At 41.6% G+C, this 19,982-nt stretch overlaps 1 protein-coding gene across 3 annotated transcripts in view; it reads right to left on the bottom strand.

Moving 5' to 3' along the window:
* Positions 1 to 19,982, bottom strand: part of POU6F2 (POU class 6 homeobox 2) — a 750,988-nt gene that overhangs the window by 117,411 nt on the left and 613,595 nt on the right. For all 3 annotated transcript variants that reach the window (XM_088478147.1, XM_088478148.1, XM_088478149.1), the window contains one exon: positions 3,531 to 3,677. In XM_088478147.1, the coding sequence (XP_088334273.1) occupies positions 3,531 to 3,677 (147 nt within the window). The remainder of the gene's footprint in view (positions 1 to 3,530; positions 3,678 to 19,982) is intronic.

Raw genomic sequence — 19,982 nt, 5'->3', positions numbered from 1 at the left:
ATTTGGGAGCGACGACAGGACAGCAACAACCAGTGTTCCAGAAAACCTGCTTCACTGGCTCCAGCAGCGTGATATTACTGGACATCCTGAGGACGCAGCAGTGAATCACAGAAGCCGGCAGTCTTTTTACATAATACGCTGCTTTTGCATAATTTTCCACAGCGGTTATGTCCATCTCTGAATCAGCCCCTTAGATCATCACGCTTCCTCCTCCATGTTGGAAGTTTGTGTATAAAACATGTGACTTTTAGTCTAATATTTTGGTCTTTAAACAGACCTCTGTCAAGGACACATAAACCGCAGAACACAAAGTCACACAGCAATAAAAGACATGCATAATAGACTTGAAGCATTAGTTAAAAAAAATGCATGAGCTGTAATCATAATAAAGTAACATCTAGTAATAAAAAGATCTGTCAGCTGGCTGTCAACATGTTTACAGACAAAAAGAAATATGATTGCACCTAACAATTTTGAAATATTGCAATAGTCTATCGTATTCTTGTGATTGGTCTACTGTGGGCTAATCTCACTCGCTGACAACTGTCCAGTATTATTTTATAGTATAGTTGTCAGTGAACAAGGCCATTAGGGAATGTACTCTCCTAAGGCGTAGGGGTATATTTACTAAAGTGAGAGTTTTTAGAAGTTTAGATGTTGCCCATAGCAACCAATCAGATTCTAGCTAGTATCTTCTAGAAGGTGCTAGATAAGTGATAAGTAGAATCTGATTGGTGGCTATGGGCAACATCTCCACTTCTAAAAACCCGCACTTTAATAAATATACCCCTTTGTGCCTGTTAGCCTGACAATAAGTCATCTTTAAGTTAGCTCATGTTGAGTAAACTGCACATATTTCAAATTCGAAACTACAAACCATTAGTAGCACCACAGTTATGTGCTTGAGCCTAATTCTAATATATTCTAAAACAATGCACATACTGGGCGGAATTCAATTGATTTCGCAGCCCGCATCTCCCGTCTAAAGTGACAGGAGATCGCGGGCAGCTATTCAATTGTGCCAGCGTTTCACGCTGATCGCACCCAAAGTGGTCGGGTTTAGCCGCGTAAAACGGCTAACCCCGACCAAAGTTCTGGGCGCGATCGCGAAAAGTGATGTTTGGGCGCCCAAACATGTCACTTTTCGCACATTTCAGCTCTCATCCCCCAGGGGCTGCGAGCTGAAATGTAGCGCTTGGCAGCTGATCGCGCCCGACAGGAGCAAGAATAGAATAGCTCCGTCGGGCGCGATAGGGGATGAAAAGAATTGAATTCCGCCCACTGTATGATTAATGACTGCTATCTTGTTTTGCATCAAAATGGGAGAAGGGGTTCTCTATTATTAGTACCATTCAGTAGTTGTCTTGCACACACTTTTAGAATGAGGTGATGCCAAGCGTTACATTGGTAAAGGGTTTCAACAACCTTTAACTTTGAGAGAACAACAATATCCAGAACGCTACCTGGGTACTTGGGTTACATGGAGGCTACATCCTGCAGCAGTAGCAGTCCCCCATAGGTTTAGCTTCTTACACATAACTTCACTTCTTACACATTGCAGTGACAGGCTCCTCTCAGAGCATCTTCCCTACATGTGTGTTTTTATACATCCAGGGGGTACAACAATTCATATTGCCACCATTAAGAAATTATAATTGTTGGGTCTAAAACCCTATAATTGATAAATATGCCCAATAATCAATTCTGCTGCATTTATAGACCTTGTAAAGTATTGCAGTGCGCTGCTGAAAGTGAAAATCAGTCCTGGTCATGTGCTCATGATGTCCTCTCCTTTCTCTCTATGGAGAAGGGTTGTGATGTCCCTGTCACTCAGTTCTCTGCTGTGAATACTGACATCCAGTAAATTTGTTGTAACATCCCAGTTTGCCTTTTGACCACCATTCTGGTGTACACAACATAAAGGGACACTGATATATCAGCATGTTACTCCCTGAGCAACTTAACAGTCCTGCTCTGCTGCACTGCGTTCTGCAATCAGAGGGTATGTGCTCATCAGCTCTGCACTAAGTGCATTCAGTGGTGGTGGAAGTATAGGGGGCATGATGCAAGAGTAATGGAAAGGGTGTGGATGAAGGTGTTAAAAGATGGAAAGGGAATAATGAGAGAGGCAGCAAGGAGCTTAAACGTGTAAGAGAATGATGATGCTTGGGGAAATTAATAATTATGAGGAATATACAGTAGGGGATGGTGATGGAGAGAAATGCACAATGGCTCTAACATCAGAATACTGCTGTCAGCTCCATTGCTAAAATAACACATACCCTCCCCCCCATCATTGTGCATAGACCATTCCCCCCTCCCCATTGTACGCTAATGGTGGATACACACTAGATGATATTTCCCCCGAGGCCGACATATCATCCACATCGGCAGAGTGTACCCACTATGAGCGACCATGCATGCTTCTGCGGGGTCGTTCATCACATCGACAGATTGAGCCTACATGCTACTCAATCTGTCAATTTGATGAATAACCCCAGGCTTGCGGAGGTGGCTGGTGAACGACATATTGTGCGGTCGTTCACCAGATCGTGCAGTGTCAAACAACCGCATGATATGTTGCCTGTCGCATCATTCGGCGGCTGGGTACACACATCGTCTAATGTGTACCCGGCTTAATTCAATCGTAGCTGCGATCCTGTACACAGCTGCTTTGGGAAAATATGCTAATGCTGTAGCTGCCCGGAAATGTGTTGAGATGTCCACTAGCGGCTTTGCAGATCCATGCACATGCATACAAATATGCAGCGCTGGTCGCAGATCCTTCGATAATCGATCATCTGAGTAACCCTTTGGCCATGCAGAATGGCCAACGTAACTGATGCTCACACCATATTTTCTTCGTGCAGGATTGCAGATGTAGGCAAATACAGACCCGAAACAGTCAAGACACGCTTACATGTTTGCCGCCACTCCCCATAACTTCCCCAAATGGTTCCTGAATGTCAATCTCTTTGCAAAGAAAACCTCATTGTGAGCAGCATCAATAATGTAGCTGGGCCATGTGCAGTGCAACCGTAATGCATGAACAGTCCTCCAATAATCACTCAATTGCGTAAATATTGGCATAACGGCCATATCCGAACCAGGTACTTAGTCTGCTCCGTCTGCTGCTTTTGCTTTGTTCCTTTGATCATGGAAGCTCTGCATGAGGGCTAACTGATGATGTGGCAGTGCTGGACTGGAGTATATACGCTGACATCACTGCCGCACAGCCTCGCCCCCAATTACACTGCTGGGATAAGTGTCTGCCGATTCTAGAGCTTACTAGTTACCATCAGTACAGGTTGGGGCTTGGGCTGCCTAAGGGGTATGCAGGCACATAATCTACACACCCTGAGCAGATCTATGGTGTTGTGTTCATAATATGCTTTCACAAAACAAGAGTTATAGTGTTACATTTGCCACTTTACCCACCCACTCTTTTATTATTTATTACATGTATTTTTAACATTTAAAATGTAAACTCAGTGGATAGCAAATGCATAACAATTATAACAGTTTGTTACCTGTCCTTGTGCATTTGTAACTAGTTGGCCAGTGACACCTTGCAGGCTGGAGAGTGCATTCCCAAAGGCCTGTGAGCTTGCTATCGAGCCCATAGCAGCTGCTGCTGCTGCCGCCGCTGCCTGATTTGCCAAGGGATTATTAACCATCTGAAAAAAACAGGTGTATATTAATGTTATATTTAATTAAATAAATTTACAATCATAGAGACATGTATTATTTAATTGTAAAAATCCATATGATGTTATAAACATCTGTCCTTGTTGCTTGCAGGGTTATCCCCTTTGGTTTACCAATTTTTTGCATAATATTAGGAGCAGAAGAAACAGGATAAAAGGTGGTGCTGGGATAATCACAGTAAAAGAAGCGTATGATTGAATAGATGCAGTATCCAACAATATCTTAATGTCATGACAAGACATCCCACTTTCCTGCCAAGCCATCTACCAAATTAATATATATTTTTTAAATGAATCAGAACTTGTCCTTGACTGGTATACAAACATTACTTACTGTAAATAAGGATACTGTTATAGCAGAATTTCCCCTCTGCAGCCAAACAGTAAGTGCAACAAATGAACCTTACAGCATACTGTACTTGCCGACTCTCCCAGAACATCCAGCAGACCCCTGAATCTCAAATGGCTCCCTCTGCCACTGCCGCTTGCTGAATCATGACGTTGTGGGTCCCTCCCCATGCTTCACCAAGCTGGGAATAGCAGATTTGTATAGCAGTGGGCAAAGCCATAATGATGTGTCAGGCCAATGTACCACCCACCTGGCTGTCTCCTCTCCTGGACCCTCCCAGAGACCACTGTTGCCTTAAGCTAGGTATACACTGGGCAAATGGGTCCCGCCGACCTATTTAAAGATTGGTAAGTGCATATACACTTACTAATCATTCAGGCAATGTGTCTGCACTATCAGTGCTGACAGCACAACTTGGCGGGAATTGGTTGTGGCCTCACAGCACACCCCATCTATCTGCATGTCGGCTGAGCAGAGCACCATACAGATAGGTGGAGGGGCACAAGACAGAACATAATACAGATAATAAAAATGGGAGGAGCACCATAAAGGACATGCAGATGAGAAGAGCACTTACCTGTAATGCAGACCATACAGATTGGGGATGAGCACAACACAAGACATACATGTTAGGGATGCAGAGCGGATATAGGGTCTGCTTCAGACCCGGTCGCAAGGCTGCGTTTGCACACAGCTGTCCGCATTCAGTATGCAAATCCCATGATCACTAGCAAGGCATTAGCACGCTCACTATGTTTTGCCGTGCGACCACGGCATGTAATTAAACGCCCACCAGCCTGACACAAGACTCCCACTTTCCCTTAGTAAAAGACATCATCTCCAGGTAGTGCAAATGCAGCCTTGCGACTGTTTCTGAATCAGGCCCTTAGACCTCATGGGGCCCTAGGCAAGATACTGGTTTGGGTCCCCTCCCTCAAACAATCCATAGCACTATATTTTTGTTCCTGATTCATGCTCCTTACATTATTTTCTGTTTTTTTCTCCTTATAATCAAATTTTTAAAGCTTACCTAATATGCGCCACATGGTGTAATAAGCCTACACAGGACCTCAATGAAGGTTGCCCCCCACCCTACCTTCCCCATCAACTAATGTAACTGGGTCTTTTCTGAAGCTGTACTTTGTTCGTAGAAAAGCCTCAAGCCATGTGAACACACCTTGCCTTGAACTAAGCCCCGCCAAACCGTCACGCAAGGGACAGTGGGCTGATTCAGATCCGCTCGCAAGCGCATATCGCTCGCAAGCGGGTCGATGGTGGGCCAGTGCACACGTGCGTGAGCCCCAGAGCGAGTGCAAAAAGCACTTGCTCCGGTGCTCGCATCCAAAAGGGGCGGCTGTCCATCTTGATCAACAGCTCACCCTGTTTGGAAGGCGGGGAGGGGGGGTGGCTGGGCAAATGAAGGCATTCCTTCAGGAACCCCTGCCGTTTGTGGGCGACCCTACTGACATCACTACTGATGTCAGTAGGTGGACTTCCTGCTCTATTAGAGCAGGAAGTCCACTGGGGCTTGCGGCCACGAGACCCTACGGTAAGGGTCTCGTCGCAAGCCCGATGGTCTTGATCATCGCGACCATCACCTGGCCGTTCACCCACAGCTATGCCAGCGGCCAGGAGGCCGCAACTTCAAAGACAAGCGCCCACCATGAATCATAGCGAGCGCTCGCTTTTTGCGAGCGGCTCTGAATCAGGCCCAGTGTGTGAAGAGATGGCCTGCAGATAGGGGAGAGTGAGTGAAGAGGGTGGTGTATTGGGGAAAATTAATAAAGGAGATGCTGTGTATTGGCTTCAGTTAGTGAAGAGGGGGTGGCTCTGTACTGTTAAGTTTCTTGACCTGGGCAACACTGGGCATTACATGCTATTTAGGCATGGTGCTCAAAGAAAGGAAACCAAAGGCCCAGGCTTTTTAGATATCCCACACATATGCAGCTAAAATGCATTAATCGTATCACAGAACAACCATTTAGCTTTATTTACAGACCACGCACTAGCACCCACTGGAGCTATCGCAAAGTCCACAGCAACTGCGTACACATACGCAGCATCTTAACAGAAACGAGGAACATTGACTCCCTGAGTGAGCATTCACGCAGTCTAGCCATGGCAGTAGTAACTATGTACATGATCTCAGCTATAGGTAGAAACACACCCCAAAAATGGCCATGACATGCATCCTGACCCTAACTCATCTCTAAACCTCGCCCTAACCCTAATACCCTAACCCATACTGCTAAACCAATGCTGATACCCTATCCCTATTACCCTAACACAACCCTAATACCCTAACACAGTGGTTCTCAATTACTGTCCTCAAGGCACCCTAACAGTCCAGGTTTTCAGGATATCCATGGTTGTGAACAAATCAAAATGACCAAGGTTCTAATTAATTCAACTGTGCTCAATCGGATTTCCTTAAAACCTGGACCACTAGGATGCCTTGAGGACCGAATTTGGGAACCCCTGCCCTAACCCCTTAACTAACCATAACCCTTAACCCAAACAGCTAAACCAACCTTAAAAAATTATCCGTAATACCCTAACCCAAACCCCTAAACTAACCTTAATTTTATGACTAAGGGCCTGATTCATTACAGCTGCGATTTTTGAAGTTCTGCTGCAAAAATATGCTAATGTTTGCAACTGCTCAGCCAGCATAGAGACACCCACTACCGCTTTCTCAAATCCGTAAGACCTCGCAGTCCTGAGTATACATCGGTAACATTGAGTAACATCAGACCCTCACACAGAATCACAGCAAGTCTGACCTGTCTCAGAAATTGCAAGTCTTGTTGCACGCAGTGATTACTCAAGCTGCAAATGCCGTCGCAGTGGCTAATTTATGCACGCCCATGCAACGGCGTTTAAATGGACAGACACGCCTGCATTTTTCCAACCACTCCCCCGTCACCACAACACTAATGTCCCGTCACTCACTCTGCGATGGCTTTGTATCTGCATACGTGATCACAGTGCGATCGCAGCACGCACCATCAGCCGATCTGCTTACACTGTTGCAATTACAATCCGTGATGAGTCAGGCCCTAAGTTATCTAAGTTATGACTTCTTAGGAGGAAACATACAAGCATTTACACAGACAGATACCACCAACATCAACATAATGGATGATTCATTTACCAATAATTTTTTGTTATTGTTTGTGCCCAGGTTACTTGTAATATACAATAAGCAGATTGATCCGCGCTCCAGGTTCTGGTGGGTGGGTGTAATGATTGTGCAGGGGAGGGAAAGGGGGGGGGGGGTTTGGCTGGACAGGGGCGAGGAGAGAGAGAGGGAGAGCGGGAGGGGGTTGGCAATGGTGCTGCACGTGGAACAGGCGTACCAATCCTGTTGGGTTATGCTTTGGAAGGAGGTACACGTGCGCTCCTTGGTGTGTGTGCGGGGGAGGGGGGGAGAGGAATACAGAATGGGGGGGGAAAGGATGGGAGGTGTGCTAATGGGGTGTCATGTGTTGGTGTGTATCTAAGTGGGTAGATGGGTGATGCACAAATGATGAGTCAGACACTGTAATTGATTTGAATCCACCTGTTTATTGGTGAGGCACAATGCTCCCTAGGTGGTATCGTGGGATGGGTTGGGGATGAATAGGTAGTTCCTGTAGATCCTGGTCAGGGTGTTGGTGGGCCCTTTTAGGGGGCTCCTTGCCATGCGGCCCTTACTTCTGCACGTCCCCTTTGCTGGACCTATGGTCTCAGTCTTAGTGGACCAGGATATGTGTGTTAACAAAGATGTCCCGTTCAGTGACAATGGCAGCGTCCCGCACTAGTGAGTTGTTACCTACCGGTAGGTTTGTTGTCCTTGGTTGGTGCACAGTAGGTGTGTTCTCCAGTGTGCTTCCAGTGGTTGGTGGCACCCTGCGGGCCCACAGGGTGTTGTCTGGATGGGCGCTCGTCACTGTTCCGAGGCTTGGGGTGATGCACGTCTCCAGCAAAGGGGACGTGCAGAAGTAAGGGCCGCACGGCAAGGAGCCCCCTAAAAGGGCCCACCAACACCCTGACCAGGATCTACAGGAACTACCTATTCATCCCCAACCCATCCCACGATACCACCTAGGGAGCATTGTGCCTCACCAATAAACAGGTGGATTCAAATCAATTACAGTGTCTGACTCATCATTTGTGCATCACCCATCTACCCACTTAGATACACACCAACACACGACACCCCATTAGCACACCTCCCATCCTTTCCCCCCCCCATTCTGTACTTGTAATATACGTTTGTTTCGAATAGAGTCTGATCAACTCTTTATGTATTTATGTGATAATTTGTGCTGATTTCAGCCTATTAAATCTATATCACTTATTTCTCATGTTTTGATATTTCTGGTGTCCCAGCACAGATTAAAAAGCGCAGATTTCTTTTTTGTTTATCCAGTATATAAGGTTGACAATCACCTTATTTTTTGTCTGCTGCATTTTTTTCTGATTTCCCTGTCTATATTTAGCGCTAGGTATTTTTCTGTGTAATATACTTGTCAAATAAGTTATAGGACAAGTATACAAGTAACCTGCAATAGCATAAAAATAATTAGTAAATTAATCATTATTCATTATGTACTAGTAAGATATATATATATATATATATTTAGTTTATTTATTTATCTTGCTGCACAGTGCTGCTGCTGCTGCCTTCCCTGTCACCCGGCCTCACCACCAGTCCTCCTGATGTAGATCCTCAGTCAGCGCTGCCTCTCTGCTGCCTCCCTCCGCTCCACAGGCCCTAACTTAATTTACTGTCAGCCCAGCACGCAACTGCTGCGCTGGGACTAGCCGGAGCTACAGTAGGTGGCAGGCCTTCTGATGCTCTGCAGAGTGCAGACACAGTGGGACTCTGGAAATATTTTACAGAAGCACAGTAACGGAGCCCAGTGCCAGTATTAGTGATATTACTGGTCTGAGGGCTCGATTCAGACCCGCTTGCTAGATGCGTTTGCACGCAGCCAGCGTCTGCAAATCTGGCAAAGGCAGGCGATCGCACGGCAAGGCATTAGCACGCCCACTATGTCTTGGTGTGCGATTGCTCTGTGTATGCAGACGCCCACCAGCCTGTCTTAAGCCGCCCACTTGCGCACGACATCTCCAGGAAGTGTATGCTACCATCGGTACATCGGTTACCATCGGAAGCGGACGGTGGTTGTGGTTGACCATACCCTACTGCAAGCACTGCGAGCACTTCAGTATAAAATCCAGCAGGTGACCTGTACTATGATGCTTCATCTTAATTATGCATGCCTCTGAAACGGCGTTGAGACGCTCAGGCATGCCTGCGTTCGCAACTCCACTCACCCATTTTCTCAGACCAACCCCTGTCACCACCCACAAACGGCTTCTCCTGTCACTCACTCAGCTGGACAGTCTATGCGCAATGAGCAACTGCTTCCCAATCGCTTGCACTGTTTTGCGCACGCTCACTGAGATGTGTACGCATGCGCAGAATGCAAAAATCGTCTGGCTTCGTGCGAACGCTTCCTAGCGAGCAGGTCTGAATTGAACCCTGAGTCCCTTGACTGAGCCTCTGGAAAACATTTACAGCTACAACTGGAAGCCAGCCTTATGGTGGATGGGCCAGATTTTGTGGGGCCCAACCAGGCGGGAACCTAGGTTGCCTTGTGGAAAATCCGGCCCTGATCAGAGGATGATGTTACTGTAGAGTACAGTATGATCAGAAATTTCTTACAGTAATTTATTTCAATACTACATACAATAATCAATGTATAGGTTCCATAACAGCAAGTATTTGAGTCTATACATTGTCTATGTAACAAATCATTGCCTTTATGGATTGCATTTGTGATACTGGGAGTATTTACACATTATACCCCTTAGTAATATCACCAGTATATCATCTTTGCAATTTTATCGGTAGTAGCCCATACCAGTTAGTTGCCCAGGTGCCCTCACAAGCCTTACACCTGCCCTGGAGGCGCTATTCTTTTTTCATTAATATATGGGGCCAAGACTTGTAGTGCACACTTGTGGCATTATAAGTAATAATATGCTCTTGCACTGATCAGAATATAATTTGTTATGTTTTTTTTTTCTTTTCAATAACAACAAAATTGGAGAAAAGTTGTTCCTGGATAAATATATTTTTAAAACGGGCAGCACAGATGGTGTAGTGGTTAGAGTTACTGCCTTACAGCAATGAGGTCATGGGTTCAATTCCCACCATGGCCCTAACTGTGGGGAGTTTGTATATTCTGTGCTTGCGTGGGTTTGCTCCGGTTTCCTCCCACACTCCAAAAATATACTGGTAGGTTAATTGGCTCCCAACAAAAATTTACCCCTAGCATGTATGTGTGCGCATGTGGTAGGGAACATAGATTGTAACCCCCACTAGGGCAGGGACTGATGTGAATGGCCAAATATTCTCTGTAAAGTGCTGCAGATTTTGTGTGCGCTATATAAATAACTGGTAATAATAATAAATAAAAAGGCAGCTTATTTACTCAACATCAGGTAATGAGGGTAGTTTATAAGCTGAAAAATTGTATATGTGTCCAAATATCCTTACTTTACTGCCTAGCGCATTTCAAGTTGTACAGTATACCCCATATGTCCCTATTTTGTAGGTTTGTGGATAAACCTAAAAATACAAACATTGGAAAGAGTAACTTTAAAATCCAACATTCTCCTCCACTACTGCTTTGTTTCACTTATTTTGCATCTTCAATAGATCATAACTGTGCGGGAACACTTGGACTACCATCACTATTTTTGTCAACAAGAAATAAAAGAGTTTTATTTTAGAACATGCCTAGCACAGTTGGCTTTTGAATTGATTGGAGGCAAAGTTAGCACTAGCAATTCTCTCAACTGTTCTGGGAGCATGTCATATCCTCAAAATGGCTCCTGGCACTTTAGTAGGTATCCAGGACTCCAATATGTCCAAACTGCAGAACATTTACCAATCAGATTATTTAAGGATCTCTAGATTGCTCTTGGAACTCTCATTGACACTTGCTCTTCAGAAGTAAAGGTGGGATAAGCACACTATAAGGGTTTGTATTGGGTCACCATTAAAGACCTGAGGTCTTATCTGGCATCTGCTGGACACCAGAGAAATGGAAATGTATTGTAAAGCCATTAAGGATTATGTGGTCTGCACTGTATCACCACCAGAGAATTTGGACCTGAATTATATCGCCACCATAGATCTGGTCAGCATTATACCATTACCAGAGAACCTGGACCTACATCTATCACTATCAGAGTTCTGGGGTCTACATTGTATGCCCACCTGATGTCTGGGTTCTGCATTGTATTGCTACCAGAAACTGGGAGTACACTGGACTTTGCGTAACTGCTTGTCTTACCTTCTCTTATGGTTATAGCACCTTGGCAAATTATCTAAAACAAATTAGATACAGTACATGTCTCTGCATTACACTGATTATAGGCAGTGGCACCAAAGATGTCAGCCATAATCCCTGAAATGATTTAAGCCACTTTCTTGGCAAAAAAAAGAAAAAAGAATTATCGGTTTTGCCTTTCAGGGAGAACTGTCATAGATGGCTTGATGTCCAACTAATGGGCCTCTATTGTACACAGTGGGGATTTGTTTTTTCTCGTTCCCTTAGGAGATAACTACATTCTTTGAACACTTTTTCTTCTTTCAGGGGACCTTTTGAATTTTCGTTTTAATGTGAAGCACATAACTTTTTCTCCTGCACAGGTCATGAAACCTGTGTAAGAAGGAAGGAGTAGGCTTCTTTGTAGAGTAAAGAATTGTGCTTTTGTTAGGGTCAATCTGAAGCTGCATGCGTTTGTGTTTTGAAAGGAAGAAACTTCATACGTCTATCTATAATGAAAATAGAGCAGAAACTGCACTTATTATACTTGGTCTTGATTGCATTGCCATTCACCCTTACAACATTGCTATATATTGCTTTATAGTATGTCACTGTTACTGAAATGAGTTTACACTATGTATTCTATGGGTACAAATCTGTACCATATGTATTATGGCCTTTATAAATTCATAAATTACATTTAGATCTGTGAAGAAATATATATGGGCAGAGGATATGAGAACATACTGGAGAACCTAACATCAGCGTACAAAATAATAACATAACTGACAATAACTATTTTATGATTAAATCCAGTTGTAATTAATAAGTGTTTATTCAAGTGGCATAAAGGCATTATTGTAACAATAATTAACTTATAGAGGAAGTAAAGAGACTGGGATGGTCAATTCATCATACCCATCCTTAATCTATCATATGCGCCTTTTGACCCATAGTAAGAGGTTCCTTCTGAAAAATTAATAGTTGGCCTTTCACCCATTATGATCATAATTTTTGTTTTCAATATGTTTCTCCCAAGCCAGCAATTCCAACACTGATCCAGTGCCAACATAATGCATCTTTCATCTACATTCTCTTGGGTGACATTAAAATAAAATGATGGGCTTTCAGACCCACATTACCACTCAAGTCTACTGCTTTCCTCCTATACAATGTACTAAATTTGATACTATGTTACAGTACTACGCTCCACAATAATGTGCTATCTCCTATAGCATCTTACAGTGTATTGGGGAGGCAGGTAAGCTACACAGGTACATTCACTTGCAAATCTGTCACTTTGTTTTCATGCAGCCATGTTCTGTCACTCAGTGCGAGAATCAGTGCCATGGTAAATACAAATGAGACATTAATAATTATTGGCGTTATAAGAAGGTAGAAAAAGTGGCAATTATTAATTTAGTTGAAGAGCCCATTCAGCCATGGATATTGTAATGGAATCTGTAGATCATTGTTCATCTCTAGCTTCATGTTATGTCCTTGGCATACATGGGATAATATCTTCACAATTGAAAAGTGGGATTGCTGTTACCAAGTGCAATTGTTTCCAGGGAGGATAATGCATGCCACTTTCACATCTCCATCACATGCTTTGCTTACATGCAGTTCAAGTTCTGCATCCAGAATACTTAATCCTTTCAAATAGCCTGGGAACCATAATGGCAAGCACATAATGCCACAGTTTTCTGGAAATAAGCTACCTGTGAAATTGCCTTCAGGATTGCTATTTGAAATGTACTTATTTAAAAGATTTAAGGACTGGATTGTGGAACGCTGGATGTTTCTTCCATTTGTAGACTTCGTGGTGGTTTGTATCAGGCAACTGAGAATGACACTGCTTTGTCTATAGACAGGTTGAGTCTCCCATACCCAATATGCTTGCGACCAGAAGTATTTTGGATATCAGATTTTTTCAGATTTTGGAATATTTGCATACTATAATGAGCAGTGAGGTGAGGCAGGTGAGGCAGAGCCTTTCCTGTCATACTTCAGTATACACCAGAGTTATGACTATAAAAATTATAAGAAAACTGTAAAGAAAATATTATAAATATGTCTTTGTATTATTCTAATTATTTTTATAGTCAAAACTCTGGAGTAAACAGTGTATGGCAGGTGAGGCACTGCCTCCCCTGTCTTCCTTTTCCACACATCCCGGATAAAAGCTCAACCAAATTTCCAGCACCCCTGGGTTCATATATGTACAGTACATGTAAATCTGGCTCTGATAATAGCCAGTGCCTCCCCAGCTATTTAAAACACAGCAGGTCACTAATAATGAGAGATCTTGGGGATGGGACTAAAGACAGAATGCATTTATGTTTCATACACACAGCCTGAAGATAATTTTATACAATATGTTTAATAATTGTGTGCCTTAAAGGTTGTGTACATTGATCCATCAGAAAGCAAAGTTGTCACTAACTCAGTAATGCTCAAAAAAATCTGTATTTCAGAATAATTGGCTATAGGATACTCAAACTCAAACCTGTATTATGATAGAATGGAGTCATAGAATAAAAAGCTATATGATGCTGTAAGTAGAATAGTAAGAGAGATGATAAGTTATAAGGCCGCAATTAATTTTGGTGACAAGGACAGCTAAGCTCCAGATCATTATGTACAACTTGTCATATACAATCAGTATAAATCACATATACAATCAGTATATATACACATATACAATCAGTATATTAGGCATCCCTAGGGGGGAGGGTTAGGCACCACTGGGGGGGTTAGGGTTAGGCACTAAGGGTGGAGGGTTAGGTTTAGGAGGCACGAAGGGGGGAGACACTAATGGGGAGGGTTAGGGTGCGGGGTGGGGAGGGTTAGGGCTAGACTACAAGAAGAGTGAATTAGGGGGAGAAGGGGGAGGGTATGTATACTTACCCGACCCCTGTCAGGATACCAACCATCGGGATGCCACTGTCGGTATTTTGACAGGAGACATCCCAACAGCCGCCATTACATAACGATTCCGTTTAATTCATAGCAGGCACATGTAAAGGCTAATTCTAAGTCACATGAATCTCTGTTCACAAACACAAATGGAGAGGTTTTGCATAGAGAGCATCTCAGTGTATGTCCGTCCTATGCTGAGTTGGACGTAACTTGGCCAGATTTGTGTTTCTGTGAAATAGGGTGTTTTGGGGTGTGAACTGGGCAGTGAAAATGCAATTGCCCATAATCTCCCTGACTTGTGGGTGTGTCATAGGAGTGTCGTGGGTGTGTATCAAAAGCTCTGTGTGATTCTGAGTTCTGCGTATGGGGAAGGCCGGGTGCTCTTTGGAATCGTTAGCATATATTCATAGCTGTGTTCCATGTGAAATTGCAGCTGCAATCACATTAGCATCCATCTCTGAATCAGGCTCTTAGTTTGAAATGAGGAGTCCCCATCTCTGTAGATGCCAGGGTGGGAGACATACAGGGATTTGAAGTCCCCACCACCACCCTTTTCTTTTTCTTTTCTTTACAAAAGTGATATAGTGTACGTATTCATCGCCCACTGTATACAGTCCCCACTGGTCATCTGGACGGGCAATTTATTTTTTTTTGTCACAGGTGCCTGTCACTGTGGAGGAGTTGAGCAAGTCATCTGCAGTCTTAATGTATATGTGGAGGACAAGCCCCACTTGTCCTCTGCACCAAAACGGTTAAACTGTGGTAGATGAATTCCAGGCAAATGTGCTTAACCTGCTCTACAGCAAGGTCAGTCAATAGTAAAAACATAAACTGACAATTTCAGTGCATTAAAAATCATTGTATAAAGGAGCATATTGTTTAGTCAAAAACAGGAAAAGAGACTTTCATGAAGATTTCTCTGCGATGCCCACAGGGGCTACAGTTATAAACTATTCATGATAAGTTTATTATATTAAGCCCTGGAACTTTATGTTTTCATTACAATTTCTTTTAACTACAATCTTGAATGCTGAGTACGGTACTTTTTTGCTAAAGATGTAGCATAGTTTGATTGTGTTCTCACTGCTACAACTCCTGTGATCACAGCACCAGCTGGCATAAGGGGTACTATGAAGAAGCATATGTGGTCCTAAGATTTCACTCAGCAGTCATTTGGTAACCCGACTTCATTGGCATGGATTACGATGTGCGAGAAGCTGCTCACTTAGGGGCATATTTATCACAATCCGCATCTCAGAGGCAGATGGAATGTGATAAATTTGCCCAAAATCGCAATGCTAAATTTTAATACATTGCAAGAAATCTCCGCCCCTGCAAATCTCTCTCTTGCATTTCTCAGGGTATTTTTTGCAAAACATACCCTGAAAGTGCGACCCTGCTATCCCCCTACCACAACTGCCCCCCCACGCGATCCCCCCTTATCCCCCCTAAGCTAACACTTATCTGCACGGTGATCGGTGATCTCCTCTGTGACTCCGATCAGCTGATCGCCAGGATCCTGCTCTGTGACCCCCAGTCAGCTGCATTATGCTTTAAACTGAGATGCTAGCATCACCAGATCACTGATCACCGGTCCCCTGGGTTCAGGTAAGTGTTTTTTTGTCTTTAAATATATATTTTTTACTGTAATCAGCTTGTGGTCTATTTAGAGACACACAGGGCTGATCACAGGCTCCGGCTTCTAGCTTTGCTGTGCCTGTCAGAGCAGAGCAGGGGGTACATTTACTAAAGTGAGAATTTTTAGAAATGTACATGTTACCCATAGCAACCAATCAGATTCTAGATATTATCTTCTAGAAGGTGCTTGTTAAATGTTAAGTATAATCTGATTGGTTGCTATGGGCAACATCTCCACTTCTAAAAACTCTCACTTTAGTAAATTTACCACCTAGGAGTCAGTGAAATGGGGGAAAGTGCTAATAATGCCATCTCCAGGTGGCATTATTATAACAGGGCTTCCCCCGTTATTTTCTACAATTCACATTTAGTAAATAAGAGCAGAAATTATTTCTATTACAATTATGGGAAAGGCGATCTGCTTTCTAAAAATTAGGGCTTGGAGGAGAATTTTGTGAATTCTCCTACAATCATTCTTTAATACATTTAAATGAAACTAAAATAATGTGAAATGGGTGTGAAAACACCCCTTTTCTCAATGTTTTGGTAAAAATAGTATTAATAAATATGCCCATTAGAGAGCATAAGAACATTGAAAAAGAAGACTGCCAACAAAAACAGGGAAATTAAAATTGGATTACAAAATCACTCATTACTAAATTCATAGATACATAATCTGTTTATACTGCATGGTTCCCTCTGTATATTGGGCCTGATTCAGAGATGGACGCAAATGCAAACGCAACTGTATACTCTCAGAGATCACAGTTGCTAAAATATGCTAATGCCTTCCAAGGCATAGCCGAGCATAGAGACGCCCACTGCTGCCTTCTCATATTCTTCCGATGACAAGCAACAACGTAAACATTGGTACCATCGGCAGTCATGCAGCATGTCAGCCAAGTCTGAGAATCCGCAAACACTGCAGCTCTCCTGGAACGCAGAAAGCTCTCATACTCTGAAGGCAATTGCAAAGGCTAATTAATGCACTCCCATGAAACACAGTATAAGAGGGTGATTTTATAGAGTTAGTACATTTGAAACTGTTCACTTGATAGTAAATATGGGGGTGTTTTTTTAAAGAGAGATCTCTGTGTATCCTTTTTGTTAATTTTACAAAATTTCAGAAAATGATTTTAGTTTCAGAGTAAATAATTAATTTATTAGTAGCAGTGCACAATATTTTAGCAAAAAAATAAGAAAGGCCAACATTACATAGTACAGGGATACAGGAGCAAATTCATTTGGCATGGTTTTGTATTTGACAGATTTTGGCTGGTTGAGGAGGTATCAAAACATTTTATGTGTAAAAGTAAAACTGATAAACGTTGTACTTAAAACTGCATTTTGGATCAAGAATTTGTACAAAAAAATAACAGCAGATTAAACATATTTACTTTAAAAATATTACAAAATATAAAATAAATCTATCTTTTCAAATTACATTTTATAAAATAGGAATAAAAGTTTTCAAAATCAATTTGCTTAAATCAAAATACAGGCTCAAAATGAAGAGTTGTATTGCAAACTTGTTAATCATTCGCTCATCTTTAATCATCATACATAGATCTCCTGTACAAGAAGTTGTTTCCCCACATCTAATATTACAGAGCTTTGTGGCACAATGCAAATTCAACAACAGAAGTAGTCATAATAATAATAATTTTTCTAACCACTTCCCCTTTACAACTACCAAATGCTGACTACCAGTCAATCAATTTGCAACTGAATACTCTGTACGAGAATAATTGTAATATGCACAAAGGTAAAAAATTGCTCGATCTGCAAAAATATCGGCATTGTGTCCGTCTCTGAATCAGCCCCATTGTCATCTTAAAAATACATGCAAAAATAATATTATAGAATGGATTAAGTATAAGAGGGTGACATTTAATGGAGTTAATACATTTTAAACAGCTTTTGGTCATAGAATATACTTGATGGTAAATACTATGGGGGGTGAATTTTTTAAAGAAAGATCACTGTATATCCTTTTTGTCAATTTTACAAAATATCAGAAAATTACTTTAGTTTCATTGTATATAATTAATTTATTAGTAGCAGAGCACAATGTTTTAGGCAATGGTGACCCACATTACACATTACAGGGATACAGGAGCAAATTAATTTGGCATGGTTTTGCATTTGACAGATTTTGGCTGGTTGAGGAGGTATCAAAACATTTTATGTGTAAAAGTAAAATTGATAAATGTTAAAATAAGTTTATTTTTTCAAATTACATTTTATGAAATAGGAATGAAAGTTTTCAAAATCGATTTGCTTAAATCAAAATACAGGTTCAAAATGAAGATTTGTCCTGCAAACCTGCTAAACATTCACTCATCTTTAATCACGATACATAGATCTCCTGTACAAGAGGTTGTTACCCCACTATCCAACACTTCAGAGCTTTGTGGCACAATGAAATTTGACAACAGTAGCAACAATAATAATAATAATAATAATAATAATAATAAAATTATCTCTTTCAAGTTTGCCTTATTTTAAAAACATTTTAAAATACTGTATATTTTGAAAACATTTTTAAAATATATTTTAAAAACACTTTTAAATATATATTTTAAAAACATTTTTCAAAATATATTTTAAAGAGAAATATTTTTTATTTGTTAAAATGAATGTGTTACATGCATTTCGATTTTGCTGTAATCAGATAACAGTTCTCTTGTGCAGGTACATATACCACTGCACTGATACCAATGAAGGTGATATACACATTTTTCATGGTACTGTATAGTACTCTGAGCATTGAGCAGATATAGCCAATTGCCAGTGTATTGTTTTGAAGCAGATGTCTTGTATCCCACAACAAAGCCTCTCTTGGATCTTAAGGACTCTTCTTCACCATCACAGTGTAAACTCAGTAATAATCATCATCAGTCTTGAGCAGACTACTGCTGCGGCAGCTGCTATATTGTCATCATTATCACTAATGCACCATACAGAGACCACACTTCCCTTTTATTTTGGTGTTGTAGACATATAGTCAGTCACAATAGGAGTAGCTGATGCTAGCAATCAGCATGACAATTACAAGCATGAAAACAGTTTGTCAGTAACTTTCAATCCCATTCACAACCATAATACAGGGCTACTACCTCCAAGAAGTGAATCTACTAGGAAAACAATGGAAAGTAAATGGTTTAGTTTCAAGAATTTTACTATGTAATAATAAAACATTTTCATATACTAGTATTTTTATATATATATATATATATATATATATATATAAAGGTTGAGTCTCCAATATTATTCCGAAATGCTACATTTTTGTGCACGACTGAGACAGTGACACCTTTGCTTTCTGGTAGTTCAATGTACACAAGCTTTGTTTAAGGCACAAAACTATTAAAAATTATTAAAATAACCTTCACTCTGTGTGTGTGTGTAAGGGGTATATGAAACATAAACAAATTTTGTGTATGTAAACAAACTTTATTTTATGCACCAAATTATTAAAAATATTGTATAAAATTACATTTAGGCTGTGTGTATGAAAGGTGTGCATGAAACATAAATGCATTCTGTGTTTAGACTTGGGTCCCATTCCAAAGATATCTCATTATGGTATGCAAATATTCCAAAATACGGGAAAACCCCGATATCCAAAATACCCCTGGTCCCAAGCATTTTGGATATGGGAGACTCAACATATATATACATCCATAAAGCTGCTGTTGTTTTCACTGGAAATCCCTGAGTGCCGCTTCAGATTACGTTCCTTGTGATCCAGTTCCAGTTTTTCAATGAAAATGCAACAACATAAGAAAACCCTTTTCCACAACCTGATTAAAACAGTACAGAGACAGATTGTGAGTTTCACTTACTGTGATATTGGGGTGGAGAGGGCATAGTTTTAGGGGTATTCCTTGAAGGCAGGAAAGACCATTAATTTCACTCTGAATACAACACTTTGCATTTAGCCCAAACTCTGAACTGACTTCTTCCCATACTTATAATGGAGCAAGTTTTGCACTTTCCAGTTGCACTCTGGCACAGAAGAGCATTTCCATG

This window comes from Taudactylus pleione, unplaced genomic scaffold (genome assembly GCF_031769625.1).
Source record: "Taudactylus pleione unplaced genomic scaffold, aTauple2 ptg000208l, whole genome shotgun sequence".
In the NCBI taxonomy this organism is placed as follows: domain Eukaryota; kingdom Metazoa; phylum Chordata; class Amphibia; order Anura; family Myobatrachidae; genus Taudactylus; species Taudactylus pleione.
Note: the sequence above shows the minus strand (reverse complement) of the source record. Positions and strands in the feature narration are given on the sequence as shown.